General features: G+C 40.5%; 1 protein-coding gene across 1 annotated transcript in view; it reads left to right on the plus strand.

The window, feature by feature from the left end:
• The window catches only part of reep6 (receptor accessory protein 6), a 68,188-nt gene that overhangs the window by 19,425 nt on the left and 29,810 nt on the right, over positions 1-18,953 (plus strand). Inside the window, exon 3 of the mRNA XM_039767121.1 lies at positions 16,994-17,132. Within this exon, the coding sequence (XP_039623055.1) occupies positions 16,994-17,132 (139 nt within the window). The remainder of the gene's footprint in view (positions 1-16,993; positions 17,133-18,953) is intronic.

Genomic DNA, 18,953 nt, shown 5'->3' on the forward strand with positions numbered 1-18,953 from the left:
ATTGTGGTTGATTGGTGTGTGAGCCAGAAACACAGCCAAATGTGATCATTTTCTTGTGTTGTCTAGATATGTTGTTGTTGTGCTACCGTGGGGAGAATTTCACTTCCCATCAACCCAAGGGGGTTACCCGCATAGGATGATGGGAACGGAAGTAGGGGCTGCTGGGGACGAAAGAGGCCAGCGGGAAAGTTTAAAAGGGACGCCTGACGGAGAAAAAGGAGATCTGTATTTTGTGTATACTGTCCACCATGTTGTCTAAAAAGTCCCTATGCCCCGGGATCATTTCACATTAGAAGAATGGACTGCCTCGTGCCTGCCTGTCGTGTTATAGTGGGGGATTAATTGTTGTGTGTTTTCAAATGGAGCGCTCCTGGAATTCTCACCCCTTGCCACTCGGGCATTTTCATTCATTTTCTACAGAAGCTGTTCTCGGCTTTCTCATCTTCACACCACATCATTTCACCTGTCTTTGCTGTATTGGACTGTATAAGGACATTGTCTTGAGTGTTTATTGTTGTGGTTTGTTTGTGTTTATTATACATCGCCGTAAGGGGGACTGGGGTGGGATTATTTAGCTTGTAGTTATATGGATGGATGGATAGTGTTTAATTCATTCTTTAATTGTTTTATTACCTGTTGTTATTTGTCTCTGCTTGTGTGTGCGGGTCGGCCCAAGATTGGGTGCATCCCTGGAATCTCCACCAAAAAAATTAATAATCGCCGTCTCTTCAATGGTGTGAATCTTCGCGGCACCGGACCACTAAAATGTTTAGTCCTTCATCTGCTGTGAAGTAAATAACACCCATCCCCTTTTTGTATAACCCTGACATAAGCCCCTGAAGATTCTCAGTATGAATGCTGGCTGCTGCGTCACCCGATCACTGAAGTTGTCTCCCAGGCGCTCATGTGTGGTACTGTATGTAAACGGAGTCGCAGTGGGTGGCTTTTTGGACAAGTTTTTTTTTCTTCTTCTTGAACACCCACCACATGATGGATGATGAAAGAGGAAATGGCAGTTGTTTGAAAAGTGCTGCTTTGGTTTTGAAATGCTGCGTTTCCTGCTTAACTAGCAGCTGTTTATACAGAGTGGGTTTCATTAATCCAATGCAGTAATACAGTACAACTTACTTTTGTATAATGAGTGCAGACACGGAGCCTTGAACAAATTCTCAGGTAAAATGCAAGTGTGGATTATATTAAATACTAAGTACAGAATTAGTACGCAAAGATTTGGATTTGTTCAAATGCATAGAAGATAAAATAGAAACTTTAACATAAATGGAACTATTAAAAATTATACTATTAAATATTTGTTGAACTATGGCCAGTTGAACACGGAGGAGATGAAAACTGTAAGAGAGAAAAAGACAAAGTCAGACCCCCAGTCAGAGTCCTAAAGACCTCGGCCGATTGGCCGCCCACCCCCTACTGGTAATTCTATAGTGACGTCTGTGCTGGGCTCTCCAGTCTGATGAGAGAATCTTTTAACTCACTGATTTCAGTGATCCCAGTATCTGAGCTGACATTTCCATGTGCAGGAGAACAGCTTGAGATTACAGCAGTGGCACCAACAACAATTTTTTTTTTTGCTATAGCACATTTTCATACAAATGATGGAGCTCAAAGTGAGGAAAGAAAAGAGAAGAATATAAAAATAAGATTAAACAATACTAAATAACAAAGAATAAAGCAGGGCTGTGGAGTCGGAGTCGGAGACAATTTTGGGTACCTGGAGTCGGAGTCGGCAAAAAGTTAACCGACTCCGACTCCTACTAAACTTAAATGGGAATTAAAAAAGTAAGTTGAAATGTCCCAATTCACAAACAGTCATAATGAACTACTTCTCTGCGGTAAGAATAAAGCCCCTCATACATTTACAGACACTTGTTTAAAAAAAAAAAATAAACAAAACCTTGTTTTCATTGTGTTTGTCTTTAATCGGGCATTATAGTAGAGTGCTGGCTTCCTAGCCAGTAGTTCTGTGGTGAAATGACATGTATGTTGCCTTCCTTTCCTTCAATGGATGTAGAAAATACATTAGCATAGTCTATACATACAGAGGAGTCGGAGTCGGGGAGTCGGAAGATTTAGAAACTGAGGAGTCGGAGCATTTATCTACCGACTCCACAGCCCTGGAATAAAGTAAGGTCTGATGGCCAGGAGGACAGAGGGCTGGAGGAAAAAAAAAAAAACATCTGCAGGGGTTCTGAGGCCATGAGACCACCCAACCCCCACTGGGCACTCTACCGAACATAAATGATTTCAATCAAACCTCGTGGTTTTGAGGCTTCACATGGAAAAATTAGATGATGATGGTCATGTGGACATCTGGCCTTCAGTCCATTGATGTTGGAACTGCCTGGTGCCCTGATCAGGTGGTGATGGCACAGATTGCCACCACAGTAAAACTAGAAAAAGAACAGCAGAGAAAGTAGGGGTTAGTACAGAGTGCAGAGCCTTGATGAAAAATAATTCAGTGCATATACAGAATATCGGGGTTCGACTAAAATGTAGCTATTAGAAAGCCTTGTTCAAATACCGGGTTTTTAGCAGGTTTTTAAAGCGCTCCACTGTATCAGGCTGCCGAATTTCTATCAGTAAACTCATATTCCATATTTTAGATGAATACAGCAGAAGGCCACCTCACCACTTCTTTAAAGTTTAGCTCTTGCAATTCTAAGCTGATCCTCATTTGAAGATCTAAGGTTACTATTTGGAGTGTAAGGTGACATGCAGGACAGGGTGAGATTATTGAAGGCTTTGTAAACCATCAGCAGCATTTTAAAGTAAATTCTAAATGACACAGATAACCAGTGTAGTGACGCTCAGACTGGTGTGATGTACTTGGATTTTCTTTTCCTAGTTAAGATTCTGGAAGCTGCATTCTGCACTCATTGTAATTGATTGATGTCTTTTTTGGGTGGTCCTGAGAGGAGTGCATTACAGTAATCTAGCCAACTAAAAACAAAAGAGTGAACTAATTATTCAGCATCTTGCAAAGTTATAAGGGATTTAATTTTTGCTATATTTTATAAGTGAAAAATGCTGTCCTAGTGATCTGATGTGATATAATATAAATTAAAGTTTATGTCAGAATCAATGATTACCCTTAAATTCTTTACCTCCGTCTTGACTTTTAAGCCTAAATTTATTTCTGATACCCTTATTATATCCAGTTTTGCCAATCACTAAGATTTCTGTTTTATCCTTATTTAGTTTGAGAAAGTTACTACTCCTCCAATCAGAAACGCACGTAAGACATTGGGTCAAGTGCCACATCCAGATATCGAGAATAGAGTCGGGCTAGTAACGGTTTAAAAATGTCACATTACTTATATCGTTATACAAATGACTAACCGATAGAACTGCAGTATGCACAGCTGATCAGTAGCTCTAGTCAGGGTATGCTGAACTAAGTTAGTGAATCTCCATCCTGAGATTGAAGGAACATTTTCTTATTTAAGAAAGCAGATCGTTCCTCAGCTTTGGGGACCCCATAACTAAAAGCTTGACGCCCATTATTACCCTATTAATCTTTGGAATCATAAGCAGGTTGGCATCTTGAGATCTTAATGTGTGCTGTGGTTTGTAAGCAATGATAAGTCCAGATAAGTAAGCACGGCCTTGGTCATTTAAGGCTTTATATTTAAGAAGGAGGATTTTGAAATCAGCCCTATGCTTAACTGGAAGCCAATTTAGTGACTCAAGGACAGCAGTTATGTGTTCATACTTTCTGATTCTTGTAGCAGCATTTTGAATTAACTGCAGCCTGCTTAAAGATTTATTTGAGCACTCTGTGAATAATGCATTGTAGTAGTCAATTCTACTACAGTATCCTGCATATTTAGAAGATGTTATAACTTTTCATCATTTTCGTAAGATGAACAAAACATGTTTTTCTTTTCTAACAGGTGTTTAAAATAACATGCTAGGGTCAAAGATAATGCTTAAATTGCTCGCTGATTCCGTTAAACCAATGGGTGATTCCAACAGAGTTAAAAAGTGACAGAATGCTGCTGCACTATCATCCTGTCTCCCAGTTTCTGTTGTTTCTATATTTAGAAGCCAGTCATTCTCATTCCTCCACTCCTTTAACTCACTGACACAATTAAGGGCAGCAGTAGTGAAATGTCATTTGGTCTTAAAGAAAATTATGATTGGGTGTCATCGGCATAAGAGGAAAAATTAATGTGATGTTTTTTAATGTACTGAGCCCTGCGGGACACCATGTTTAACTTCTGAATTTTGTGTTATTGAAATCGATTTGAAAAATAAGAACTAAACTAGGCATAGACAGTACCTGTGAGCCCAGTGCCATTTTCCAGGCTGTGTAAAAAAAAAAAATAATAGAATGATCAATGGTGTCAAATGATGTGCTCTAGTGTAACAACATAATATTTGTGGAATTTCCTTCTTCAGAGGATATCAGACATTAATGAAAATTATCAAGATAACACACGATAATGAGGTAGATGATACAGAGACACAAACCCAAGATAAATTACAAAGCAATTGTAAGACCATAGGTGGAGGGTGAACGTCCAAAATGACTGTTCAGTAATTCGGCAAGTTTCAATAATCCTCAAAGTAAAGTTAGTTATCTGTTTGGGCTTTATTTTACTATTTACTGAGCTACCTGTCAAAAAAGTGGAAAGGTAAAAAGTAATTTCAAATTGCTGTGAAATAGTATTTGCCTCCCTCCCTGATATCCTCTTTTTTTCAAAACATTGGGTCCAAAATGCACACTAAAGAAGCACATGAAAATTCATAAATCCTAACTCAAAATCAAACTCAAACTAAACTACCACAAAAAAAAATAAAAAAATAAAATGGAAATATCCAGAATCCTAGAGGATTATCTTCCATTTGTTGCCATTTCGTATACCATGGGTGCTGCTGCTGTTTGCCTGGTATAACCCTCTGTGATTTTCCTCTAGTATCCTGCTGATGTGTCATGAGGTAACACTGTCATAAAATCAGAAATGCCATTGTGGCGAACACGCAAAATAATTAACAAACAAACAAACAAATTGCTAATAGCGGAGCACAAGAGCAGGTGTTTTTAGACTAAATCAGTGACTCTTTTTTAACAAAGTATGTTAAAGTACCAGCAGGGGTGAAGCCTGTCTAGATTTAGTATTTTGTAATACTCTGGTATAGAACTGAGGGTGTAGATGTGATTGAACCACTAAGGTCAAGTGACCATAATATAATACATTTCTCAGTGTTTTGTATGAGAGTGGAATCAAAGAATAATGTTAAGTTTAACTTTGGTAGGGTAAATTTTGAGTAGTTATGGCAAAGTCTAAGGAGGATAGACTGGGATAAGCTTTTAAGTGTGGAGACAGTGGAGGAGTGCAGCAGGTCTAAAAATGTTTTACATGTAATGCAGGACAGGTACATACCTAAATTTGGAATTAGATAGATACTTTATTAATCTCAAGGGGAAATTCACATACTCCAGCAGCAGCATACTGATAAAAAACAATATTAAATTAAAGAGTGATAACAATGCAGGTATAACAGACAATAACTTTGTATAATATTAACGTTTACCTCCCCGGGTGGAATTGAAGAGTCGCATAGGGTGGGGTCTCCTCAGTCTGTCATTGGAGCAGGACGGTGACAACAGTCTGATGCTGAAGCTGCTCCTCTGTCTGGAGATGATCCTGTTCAATGGATGCAGTGGATTCTCCATGATTGACAGGAGCCTGCTCAGCGCCCGTCACTCTGCCATGGATGTGAAACTATCCAGCTCTATGCTATTAAAAAAAAACCTCCACAGTGGGTTAATAAAGCGTTTAATAAGAAGCTACAAGGAAAAAAGAACAAATGAATAAGGTATATAAGACTAATAACTTCAATGTGAATCGTAGGGCATATGAGAACATGAGAGCAACCGTTAAGAAGGATATTGGGGAGGCTAAAAGACAATTGGAGAGGAATATAGCAGATAAGGCAAAAGACAATCCAAAGAGATTCAATCAGTATTTTAGTAGTAAAAGAACAGTCATGGAGGAGGTGAAGTGCATCAGGAATAGTAAAAGGGAATTAAAAGATACAGTGAAATAGCAGATGCTCTAAATAAGCATTTTTCTGAGTTCTTCACAAGTGAGCAAGTGGATAACCTCCCAGAGGTAACAGGGATTACTAGGGGGCTACTGCGTGATTTGGAAATTGTAGAGGGAGAAGAGCTGCTCCGATTAAATAGGCTGAAATCAAACAAATCACCAGGACCAGATAATATTTACCCCCTAGTTCTTAAGGAGTTTAGCGAGTGCAGATATAAACCCTTGACACATATTTTTAGGAGTCACTGCACACTGGAGAAATTCTGAATCACTGGAAAATGGCAAATATCCCGTTATATAAAAAGGGTGACAGGGCAAATCCAAGCAACTCTAGGCCAGTAAACTTAATGTGCATCACAGGGAAATTAATTGAATGAATTATTAAGGATAAGATTGAGCAGCATATGGCGAAAACAGGAGTTTTTCTGAACAATCAGCATGGATTCAGAAAATGGAGGTCATGTTAGACTAATATAATGGAATTCTTTGAGAAAGAAACAAAAGGGTGTGACCAGAGTGGAGCACATGATATTATGTATCTGGACTTTCAGAACGCATTTGATAAGGTACCACACGAGAGGTTGGGCATCAAACTAAAAGAAGTGGCAGTTCAGGTTGTGGTATGTAGATGGGTGCAGAATTGGCTCAGACACAGGAAGCAGAGTGTGATGTTTGTGGGGAACCGCATCAGAATTGGTCGATGTTAAGACTGGTGACCAGCATGGGGCAGTGTTAGGGCCGCTGCTATTTTTAATACTTAGAAATTATTTAGATAAGAATATAAGGAACAAGCTGGATAAGTTTGTAGATGATACCAAGAAAGGTATATTGGCAGATCATCTGGTATCCGTTAAATCATCACAGAGGGAGTTGGACAGCAGACAGGCTTGGGTAGATTTGTGGCAGATGAAGTTTAATGTAACAAAATGTAAAGAATTACACATAGGAAGTAAAAAATGTTAGGTTTGAATACACAATGGACGGTCTGAAAATCGAGAGTCCACCTTATGCGAATGATTTAGTAGTCGTAGTGGACTCTATGATAACAGCTGCCAGACAGTGTTCAGAAGCCATTAAGAAGGCTAACAGAATGTCAGGTTATATAGCGCCTTGACACGTGCAGTATAAGTCACAGGAGGTTCTGCTCAAGCTTTATAGCACACTGGTGAGGCCTCATCTGGAGTCCTGGGTGCAGTTTTGGTCTCCAGGCTACACAAAGGACAAAACAGCACAAGAAAAGGTCCAGAGAAGAGCGACTAGGCTGATTCAGGGCTACAGGGGATGAGTTATGAGGAAAGATGAAAAGAGCTGAGCCTTTACAGGAGATTAAGAGGAGACCTGATTGAAGTGTTTAAAGTTATGAAGGGAATTAGTCCAGTGGATCGAGACGGTGACTTTAGAATGAGTTCATCAAGAACACGGGGACACAGTTGGAAAATTGTGAAGAGTAAATTTCACACAAACATGAAGATTTTCTTTACAGAAAGAACCACAGAAAAGTAGTGTGGTAGACAGTAGGATTTTTGCGACTTTGCGACTGGATGTTTTTTTAGAAGAATTAAGTGGATAGGACTGATGAGAAGACCATCATACTTCCTTCTCAATGTTTGAGAGTTGGTGGGACACACTGAAGGACATCACCAACTTGATGGCGTACAAACACCCTGCATGATGAACCAAAATTTCCAATTTGGTCTCATCGGCCCATAAGACTGTTGTAGTTCACAGCTGGTATTTCCAGCCTCTACTTTGTCCTTTACTGAATGGCTTTGTTCCTGCCACTCGCCCTGTTAAACCTGCAGCACAAACTCTTCTCTTCATAGTACAAACTGACACTCGCTTTTTCCAACCTGCACTGTTAAGCTGTGCTTGAAGGTGTTGTATTGCGAGGCGCCTGTGATCAAGGAAGCCGGTGACCCTCAGAAACTTGTCTTCTGATTGGCTTGTGACTTTGGCTCTGCCAGATCTCTCTCTCTCTCTCTCTCTCTCTCTCTCTCTATCTATCTATCTATCTATCTATCTATCTATCATATAGTGCCTTTTATTTCTATCTATCTATCTATCTATCTATCTATCTATCTATCTATCTATCTATCTATCTATCTATCTATCTATCTATCTATCTATCTATCTATCTATCTATCTATCTATCTATCTATCTATCTGAGTTTCTTCCAGTTTCCAATTGCCTTTGGATTGTAAGACACAACTGGGTGGTACACAAGGAAACCACCATTAAATTGGACAATGGATGGTCTCTTAGACCAGATCTTATTATTACTAAGAATGATAAAGCCATGGTAATAGATCTTACAGTGAGATACGAATTTACTATGGAGGAAGCTTTAAGAGCCAAGTCCTCTAAGGAAAATAAATATGAAATCGTGTCTCAATCTGTTAAAGATCAATTTCATGTGAACGATGGTCAGACATTTGGCATGGTTATTGGTGCTAGAGGAAAGTGGTACAAGTTCAATAATGAACCACTAAAGTTGATTGGACTCTCTACACCAAGGATTCTGTCCTTCTCCAAACTTATGAGCAGGAGAGGCCTATTATACTCCCTTGACATGCTCACTGCCTTCTCCAGATAGGGTTGGAGAAGTGGCAGAATCGAGCAATTCGGTCAAATTTGATTCCAAATGTATATAGTTGATTGGTTATTGTTGATTTGGTTTAATTGGCTATCCAGATCTTACTAGACCAGTAGTCACAAAAACCATAGTAGGACACCACTGGACTCACTGACAGTTGGATTTTTGTTGTAATTTCTCCAAATGAAAGGCCTACACTTCTAAGGGTATTAAAGCTGTGTCTCATTTTATTTTTTAATGGCAAGAAAAAGGAAATTATCACTGGAATATTGTCCAAGGTGTGCCTCAGAGGGTGTAGTAACTCATTCTGTTTCAAGTCTGCTTTAAGGCAGACGCAGGGTTTTGAAGTAATCACCACAAGTTGGGACACCTCTGCAAATTGTTTGCTTCAACTTGCAAGGCTTTGTTTTCTTTAATTGCTACAGAACATCTGTAGGTTGTAGCCTATTAGTTGTTTCCCAAAAAGGCCCATTTGTAATATTCTGTTGGTTTTTTTTTTCACTTTTTGCTTGCCTAAACTTTAATTTTAAACCACTGGCAGTTTACTGCTTAACTTTTCACCATTTTAGTTAATTTATTGCATTTCAACTGATTACATTTGAGGAGAAACTAAGGTGCTTTAAAACCTTTGACCGGCAGTGTACATCACAAGTCACAATACGTTTGCAGCACGGAGACACCAGCTGAGTGCTACAAGACCCTCGTAACTTTGCCATAAGCAGTTTGTGATTTTCAGAGGCACCACAATTTTTGGGGGGTATTCTAATTTAGCGGAGCATGGTGCCAGCACATGTGACACGTAAGGGTTGCTAAGCTCCTTTTCGTGGCTGCTTTAATGTCTTGCTGTCCCGACAAGGATCATGAGGAATATGTGCCAGTTACTAAGACTGCAATGAGTGACAATGGCGAACAAAGCAAAACAGCAGGCAGTTTGAAGCTGGGCTTGTTTTATTATTTTGCTGGTGTCCAATGGACAGCAGTCGGGTAATGTTAATGTCACAGAGTTCAGAGTAAAAAGCCTTCGTTAATGGTTTTGGCTTAAGTTTTGCAGCCATCAGAGGTACAACAAAAGTGGGAGAGATGCACTATATTGCCAAAAGTATTGGGACCCCCCCAAATCATTGAATTCAGGTGTTCCAATCACTTCCATGGCCACAGGTGTATAAACTCAAGCACCTTGGCATGCAGACTACTGGCTTCAGCAAACATTTGTGAAAGATTGGGTCGTTGTCGGGATCTCAGTGAATTCAAGCATAGTACAGTGTAAGGATGCCATCTGTGCCATTCGTGAAATTTCCTCGCTACTAAATATTCCACCGTCAGCTGTTAGTGGTATTATAACAAAGTGGAAGCAACTGGGGACAACAGCAACTCAGCCACAAAGTGGTAGGCCATATCAAATCACAGAGTGGGGACAGCGCATGCTGAGGTGTGCAGAAGTCACCAACTTTCTGCAGAGTTAATAGCTACAGACCACCGAAAGCTCAAGAGCAGTGCAGCGTAGAGAGAGAGAGAGCTTCATGGGATGAATGGGTCTCCATGGCCGAGCAGCTGCAGCCAAGGCTGACATCACCAAGTGCAGTGGAACGCGTCGGATACAGTGGTGTAAAGCCCACCGCCCGCCACTGGACTCGAGAGCAGTGCAGATGTGTCCTCTGGAGTGATGAATCATGCGATCCGGTGGTCAAGTCTGGCCAGGAGAACGGTACTTTCCTGATTGCAAGCTTGGTGGAGGGGATTATGGATTGGGGTTGGCTTTGGCCCCTTAGTTCCAGTGAAAGGAACTCATTTTGGATAATTTAATGAGCCCAACTTTGTGGGAACAGTTTGGGGATGGCAACATGACTGGGCACACACACCAGTGCACAAGGCAAGGTCTATAAAGAAACGGAGGAGCGAGTTTGGTGTGACTGGCCTGCACAGAGAGAGCCCTGACCTCAACCCGACGGAACACCTATGGGATGAATTTGAGCGGAGACTGCGAGTGAGCCAGGCCTTCTTGTCCAACATCAGTGCCTGACCTCACAAATGCTCTCCTGGTCACAAATTCTCTTAAACACACTCGTCCACCTCGCGGGAAGCCTTTCCAGAAGAGTTAAAGTTGTTATAGCTGCAATGGGTGGCCCGACTCCATATTAAAGCCTATGTATAAAAAAAGGGATGTCATTAAAGTTCATATGTGTGTAAAGGCAGGCATTTCAATACTTATCTAAGTACGTACAGGAAAGTCTGTTGAAGTGGTGTGGACATGTGCTGAGGACAGACAAAGGTGGGCAAAAGAGTGATGGGAATGGAAGTACAGGAGAAGAGGAGGTGCACTTCAGTCACGTCTCAATTGCTTGATTTATAATTTCAAACTGTGGAGCAGAGGCTGAAATCAAAGAAAAATGTGCCTTTGTACCTAATATGGAGGGCACTGTATGTATCAGGGTATGTTATTGTAGCCTATGAAGCAACTTGCAGAATACCATGTGGCCGGCTATCTTCTCAACTTAAAGTTTAAATTCATTAGGGCTTTGGATTGAAATTGAGTGTGGGGGTCTTTAAATGTGTAGTATTTCGCTGCCGCTCAGCACTTTTTAATGTGCTTTTTATTATACTGGGAAAGGAAATGGTTTGTGTTTTGCCCCTTTTTGACAATTAATTGCCCCTTTACACAAGAACATATGCAGAAGGTGAAGGGGTCTGAATGCTCCCTGAATCCGCTATATGTGCTTTTGGCAGCCATAACTGTTGCATATTCTGGTTATATCATTGTCTGTTTAAAGGCCAGTGTGATTTGTAGCCTTATCATTTGGTTGTCCCATTTTTTTTGTGTGGTAACCCACCCTTCACCCTCCAAGGTGTGACAGTCTGGCATATTAAATTGCAGGTGTCTGCTCATTTAGCATATGGAGCAGCTGTGAGGCTCTCGTGTCTTTTCTTTTTGGTGACCTTTGCTCTCCGTGTGCCAAGTCAGCCTTGTCCATCAGCTTGAGGGTCTGCCACCGCCCAGCTCTTTGGTATGTTTGCTGAGAGATCTTTCTTTTTTGCATATCCTGCTTCGAGATGTCTGTTGTTTTTTTACACACACAAGGCACAGTGCTGATGAATTACCTCCCATGTTTTTAAGACGTTTTTAGTCGGCCTTTGGGCACATTGTGGCTGCCTTGCCTGTTTCACTATAACCACAGTTTTTCCGGTCACCAGAATATGCAACAGTTACGGCCGTTAAAATCAAATACAGTGGATTCAGGAAGCATTCAGACCCCTTCACCTTCTGTGTATGTTCTTGTGTTGTACGTTTAATGTTAAATTGATACATTTGCCATTTTTGCCCATCAATCTACACTTGGTAACCCTTAGTGAAAAAGTTAACATGTTTATAGAAAGGTTTGCAAATTTTATCTTTCATTTTAAAAATATTCAGACCCTTAATTCAGTACATTGCAGAAATCCCTTTGGCATCAATTATGGCTTTGAGACTTCTTGATTGAGTCTCTTCAAGCTTTGCACACCTTAATCTGGGCAGTTTATCTCATTCTGCTCCACTTACCCTCTTAAGCTTTGTTAGAAATGGTGGGAAGCACCTATGAACTGCCATCTTCAGGTTTTTCTGCTGAATTTGTGTTGGGTTTAAGTCCGGGCCACTCAAGGACACTCGTAGAGAAGTCCTGAAGCCCCTGCAGCGTTGTCTTGGCTGAGTGCTCTGGGTCATTCTTATTGCTGAAAGGTAAACTGTTGTCCCAATTTTTGGTGGCATGCACTCTGGAGCAGGTTTTCTTCAAGGACCTCTCTATATTTGGCTACATTCAGCCAGCAGCCATAACACATGCACTTTAGAAAGGGGCATCCACCTAAAGCTAAGTGTGTTCATGCCTGGCCAGTACTTGGATGGGAGACCAACCAGGAGAAGCTTGGATAGCTGCTGGAAGAGGTGTTGGTGAGGCCAGCAGGAGGCGCTTATCCTGAGGTCTGTGTGTGGATCTCAATGGCCCAGTGCAGTGATGTGGACTCTGTGCTGTAAAAAATAGCACTGTCCTCTGAATGAAACATTAAAACTGAGGTCCTGAGTCTCTGTGGTCATTAAAGATCCCTGGGCATCCTTCATAAATAGAGTAGGATGTATCCCGATATTCTGGCTAAGTTTTCCACCATTGCTTAGTCATTTTGGCCTCCCTAATCCTCCCCTTTCTCAGACCCCTTCACTGCCTAACAGCTCATGTGTGGTGAGTGTACTGGTGCAAAAATGGTGGATACTGCACATTAATGGTGGTTGAAGTGGCTCCCCACTCACTATGAAAAGTTTTATATAAACATAAGGAATTATTAATTATTGGTCAACTCTGACCAATCTTCCCTGCCACTGTGTAGAACCCCCATAGCATGATACTCTTCCCACCATGCTTCTAGGCAGGTGAGGAGAAGCACCTGTTCTTGTCCCAGACACAGCACTTGGAGTTCTGCCCAGAGAGTTCATAGTTTGATTTTGTCCTCACTAGGGGGCTGTGCCCCCTGCTCACTTCGCTCGCCAGATATACAATTTGTTATTTTCATGTCCTTCATTTTTTTATTTCTTGATATTTGCCAGTAATAAAGCTGTAATGAATGAGTTATTTCCTCCCCAACCTGGCTGCTAGTACCGTGCTGCATGATCTGCATGTTGCGTGGCGCGTCGATCATTTGAAAGCCTGTACAGCAGCTGTCCTTTTGTCTCACTTCTTTGTCTCGTGGGACGTTAAAAGTATCTCCGAGAAATTGTAAGTAGGGCGTGATGTGCAAGTAGTCTCGCGGGACTTCAAAGTGTCCTCCTAGAAGATCCGAGAAGACCTGCTGTGCATGTGTACTGTGCCAACATTTTTTGAATTCTTTACGACATTCTACTTTGTCATCTACTCTTTCTCCCTTTATTTCTGGCCCCGGGCATGGTTAAATGTCTTTCTTGCTGGATGTATAAAGCTGCTCATATTGGGGGGCGGCGTAATGCTGAATGTATACTAAGGAGTTGCGATCGAATCAGCTGCTGTCTTGCTGCTGGCAAGCTGTGTGTTCTGCTTGTTGCGCTGCGCGTCAGTCATTTTAAAGCCTGTACAGCAGCTGCCCTTTTGCCACTTTGCGTTTCTGCCGCCTCGTTGTGAATTGGGGTGTTGTGGAGGATGGGGCTGAATGCATGCTAAGGATATGCAGTCGGATCATCTGCTGGCTTGTTGCTGCTGCTGGCGAGCTGCATTGTTCTGCTTGTTGCGCTGCTCGTCGATCATTTTAAAGCCTGTACAGCAGCTGTCCTATTGTCTCATGTGACGTCAAACTGTCTTCTGAGAAGATCTCGTCTCCCTCCCATGATTTTTTTTTTTTAAAATAGAGACATGTTGTCAGAGTTCTTTAAACTGTCACATGCCTTTTACTCAAGAGTGGCATCCACCTAGCCGCTCTACTATGAATGCTTGAGATGCTCACCCTTCTGAGAGGTTCTTTCATGTGAGCAGAGGAATTTCTGAAGCTCTTTTAGAGGGACCATTGTGTTCTTGGTCACCTCCCTAACTTAAGGCCATACTTGCCCGGTTAGTCAGTTTAGTCAAACAACCAAAACAAGGAAGAAACTTAGAAGTTACCCTGGGGTCCTTTGTGACCTCACTGACTATTACACGCCTTGCTCTTGGACTGATCTTTGTTGGTCAACCACTCCTGGGGAGGGTAACAATGGTCTTGACTTTCCTCCATTTGTACATAATCTGTCTGACTGTGGATTGGTGGAGTCCAAACTCTTTATAGATGGTTTGGTAACCTTTCCCACCCTGATGAGCATCAACAACTCTTTCTGTGAGGTCCTCAGAAAATCTCCTTTGTTCGTGCCATGATACACATCCACAAACATGTGTTGTGAAGAGCAGACTTTAATACATCCCGTTCTTTAAATAACACAGGGTGCCCACTCACACCTGATTGGCATCCCTTTGATTGAAAACACCGGACTTTATTTCTTCGAACCATGAGACTGGGATGTACTTCCGGGCTGTATGGAAAACAAACGTCTCTGTGCATCCCTGCAGCGTCCCCTGGTGGTCCCGATGTTATCCATCAGGGCTGTGTATTAAAACTCCACAGTCCATGATGCCCTGCTGGAATTCTGGGCATCTTCACATTGCAGGGAGGGCTCCATCTGTCGGCTTGGGGGTCTTGGCCAGGATAAACTGCCAGCCATAGTCCACTCACTCACTCACTCACTGACTCATCACTAATTCTCCAACTTCCCGTGTAGGTAGAAGGCTGAAATTTGGCAGGCTCATTCCTTACAGCTTCCTTACAAAAGTTGGGCAGGGAGGAGGAGGAGGAGGAGGAGGAGGAGGAGGAGGAGGGGAGATAAATATATAAAAGCAAGCAAACAATCAATTTTCAACTGACAGGCGCTGCACAAGGCTTTTAAGTTAGCAGAGTATCGCGCGAGGTTTGCATTACGCGTTATAGCACAAGTGAGAAAGTAAGGAACAATGTGATGGTAGTCTGTGTTTCAGGGGTTGTGGTTTTCCCAGAGGCGTCTGTATCTTCAGCTCACACCCTCCCCCTCAGCTTTATTCACATTTCCGTGAATCAAGCGACTCTCTGTACCAGGTTCATTTATTCTTGATAATATGTCTGTGTTGACGTGTTCAGAACCTGTTCGATGTTTTACTGTGAAACGGTAAAAGTTGTAAGCCCAGAAACCATCTCATGAGGCGAGAGTTTGTATCTTTCTGTCGGTATGACCATTGAAGTGGAGCATGATCAGTTACCAAAGTGAAGTTTCGTCCCCACACGTAATAGCGAAGCCCTCCAGCTCACAATATAAAGTAAGCGCTGGAATATATAAAGTCAGAACTTCAATATATAAAGTCATCGTCGGAATATACAAAGTCAGTGCTGCAATATCCATCCATTTCCCAACCTGTTGAATCCGACCACAGGGTCACGGGGGTCTGCTAGAGCCAATCCCAGCCAACACTGGGTGCAAGGCAGGAACCAATCCTGGGCAGGGCAAATGCATCATTTTCAAAACATTAACCGAACAGTGTTTTTTTAATTTATTTTTCTGAATACGTTTTTATTAACTTACTTCAGTTCAGAGTCGTTTTAATCAATATATTTTGACTTTGAGTTTATATATTCAGGAATGAGTTTATATACTCCGATGTTGACTATGTATAATCAGGAATGACTTTATAAATTCCGACGCTGACTTTATATATTCAGGTTTTCACTTTATATATTCCAGCGGTGACTTTATTTATTCAAGTTTTGACTTTATATATACCGACGCTGACTTTATGTATTCAAGTTTTGACTTTATATTTCCGACAGTGACTTTATATATTCGGGAATGACTTTATATATTCAAGTTTTGACTTTATATATTCTGACGCCGACTTTATATATTCAGAAAATCAATGTATTTGCCTGTTTCGCACCCCATAGTATATATGTGTGTGTATATATGTACACATGTATGTATGTATGTATGTATGTGTATGTGTATATATATATATATATATATGCCAGCAGCTCTCATGTCAATGACAAAACAATTACATTAACAATCATGTTACGTTATTTTTTTTTAATTTTTCCTTTTCTTTTTCATAACTTCTTTTATACACTACTTCTCCGCTGCGAAGCGCGGGTATTCTGCTAGTATATATATAATATTGGATGACGGGGGCGCGCCAGCTCCCTTAACTCCCAACATAAGCAGGCTCGGACACAAGTGTACAAGCAAAAGAATTTTTATTTAATCCTGGAGCATTTCCCACCATTTCAAATGTGTAGGAAACGATTAACTTTAGAACTCGATGTCATATGGGAAACACATAAATACCATGCTTGTAAAGAAACAGCTTTGACTTTGAAAAATACCAAACTTATCCTTTGAAGGTTGTCAAGGGTTTCTATCAGAACATAAGAAATTTAACAAACAAGAGTGTAATATTCTTAAAGGATTTCACTGATTTATTATGCAGAGTTCACCTACAACTCCATACTCTAAAACTTGAGTAAAACAAATAATATTTCCCGTTAACACTTTCATGTATTGATGTCATGTTTTGGAAGTAAATGTGTTTGAACGTTTTCCACTAATTTATAGATTGTTTTTGTGTCAGTAAAATTTGTTTCTCGATTTTTCTTTTTTTTTTATCCTTACCATGACAAAAATGACGTCCTGTTTACCTGATCCATAAGTGTATTTTTCATTCCTAAAATTAAGGTCATGTGGCAAAAGTGAGAGGGTGCTGATGAAATTAATATGCAGCCTGTTTGCCATTTTAATTCCCCACAGTGACAATTTTAACATCCATGTTGCTCTTCTTGCCTCCATAGGATCAAGGCCATTGAAAGCGTTAATAAGGATGATGACACCCAGTGGCTGACCTATTGGGTTGTTTACGGAATCTTCAACGTTGCCGAGTTCTTCTCAGACATCTTCCTCTTCTGGTTTCCATTTTACTACGCTGGAAAGGTAAGAGAAGTGAATCCTGCTGGGGTTTGGCTGTTTCCTGGCCGGCAGCAGACAGTGTGGTGCTATGGCTGAGTCGCTGGACTTTAAACCACAAGGTTCCTTGTGGCTCAGCTGTGTGAAACTGAGTGAGTCACTTGACTTGCCACAGAACAGAAAATAATGGGCAGAGGTAAGAAAAAAGGACTGGGAGATGAGTCATAAGTCAAAAAAGCAAAACAAAAAAACACACACTCCCTGGATGGGGCTTCAGCCTTTTACAGCACGAACAATTGTATTGATATATATATATATATATATATATATATATATATATATATATTAGGATGCACGAAATGAAATTCTTGGCGAAGCGAATAATAATGAAATGCTTGGCGAATACAACAACGTGTTTCGCATTTTTTCCATTTATTTTGCCAATTTTTCACCATTACAATAATTAAATAGTAAAATTTGCTTTTTACTATTTTGTGTTGCTTTTCAGAGAAATAAATCAAATAACAAAAATACAATTTCAAAATATTTATTTAACACTGAACATTTTTTTAACATTCCAGCAGATATTATACAAACAAAGCACAATATAACTTAAAATAAATAAATTAGTAAAATAAAAAAATATTTTTATTTGGCCATCTTTGAAGCCCCTTCTTGAATAGCCTATGTTAGGCCTATAACTGACTGCTGAAAGAATGTAACTCTGTATGTCTACAACAACAAATGTGCATTGAATAGTGCAAAAATGTGGATGAACCCACAACAAATGAATAACTGTCCTAGACATAAGCCTACTTAGCCTACTTCTTCAGGAAAAGTGGCAGGTTCTTCTTTATGAAAAGTAGCTTCTCTGCTTTCTCACATGAAAGTCGGTTCCTCTTCTCATCGATGACATGAGATGCAGCACTAAACAGTCTCTCGCTGTCGGTGCTTGTGCATGGAGCAGACAAGTACCTGCAGAATAGTTGAAATTTTTATTGCAGTTTTCTGACAGTTGCTCATTTAAAAACGAACAATGTCTTCAAGATAATGAAATGGTTGAAACCCAGTGTAGGCCTACTATTTTACTACACTGAAAATAGTTACATTTTCACAAAATACATAATATAAAATATAGGTAGTAACACTTTACAATGTTTCCTTTTGTTAACATTATTGCATTAACTAACAATGAGCAATACATTTGTTATGGTATTTATTAATCTTCGTTAATGTAAGATAATAAAAAATATTTAGTTCATGTTAGTATAAGTGCATTAACAATTTTAACAAATAGGCCTACCACTTTTGATACTTTTAATTAAAAATTACTGTAAATAATACTGTATTAGTAAATGTTAACATTAAGATTAATAAATGCTTTTAATAAGGGTTTTTCATTTTTAGTTAATGTTAAAAATAGAAACTACTTATAAAGTGTTACCATAATCCAAAATATAAATAAAATCTTAAATTAATTTCCCAATAGCCTACCTGCGTGCCATCTGCGCCAGGTCGGAAAGCGGCCTTGATTGGTCCTCCAAAATTGAGAGGGTTATTGCTCCTGGGGATGGGGACTTCTGAGAGATAACCATCTAACTGTTGAGCGGTTGAGCTTGTCCTCTGTCTTGCAAATGGGTTATTCTCTTGGAGGATCTCATCGAACATGTCAGACAGCGAGACTGTGCGCGGCTCATCTGTAGTACGAGCCCGTTTACTCTCTGCGCTGTTTTCATCTCCGCGCTGTGCATCACCTGACCGTCTCCATCACCTAGCGGCTTTCCCAAATCCAACTCGGCCTGGATCATTTCTCGTGCGCAGCTTTTCCCCACATCCAAGTAATGATCT

The sequence above is a fragment of the Polypterus senegalus genome, chromosome 10 (assembly GCF_016835505.1).
Source record: "Polypterus senegalus isolate Bchr_013 chromosome 10, ASM1683550v1, whole genome shotgun sequence".
Lineage (NCBI taxonomy): Eukaryota > Metazoa > Chordata > Cladistia > Polypteriformes > Polypteridae > Polypterus > Polypterus senegalus.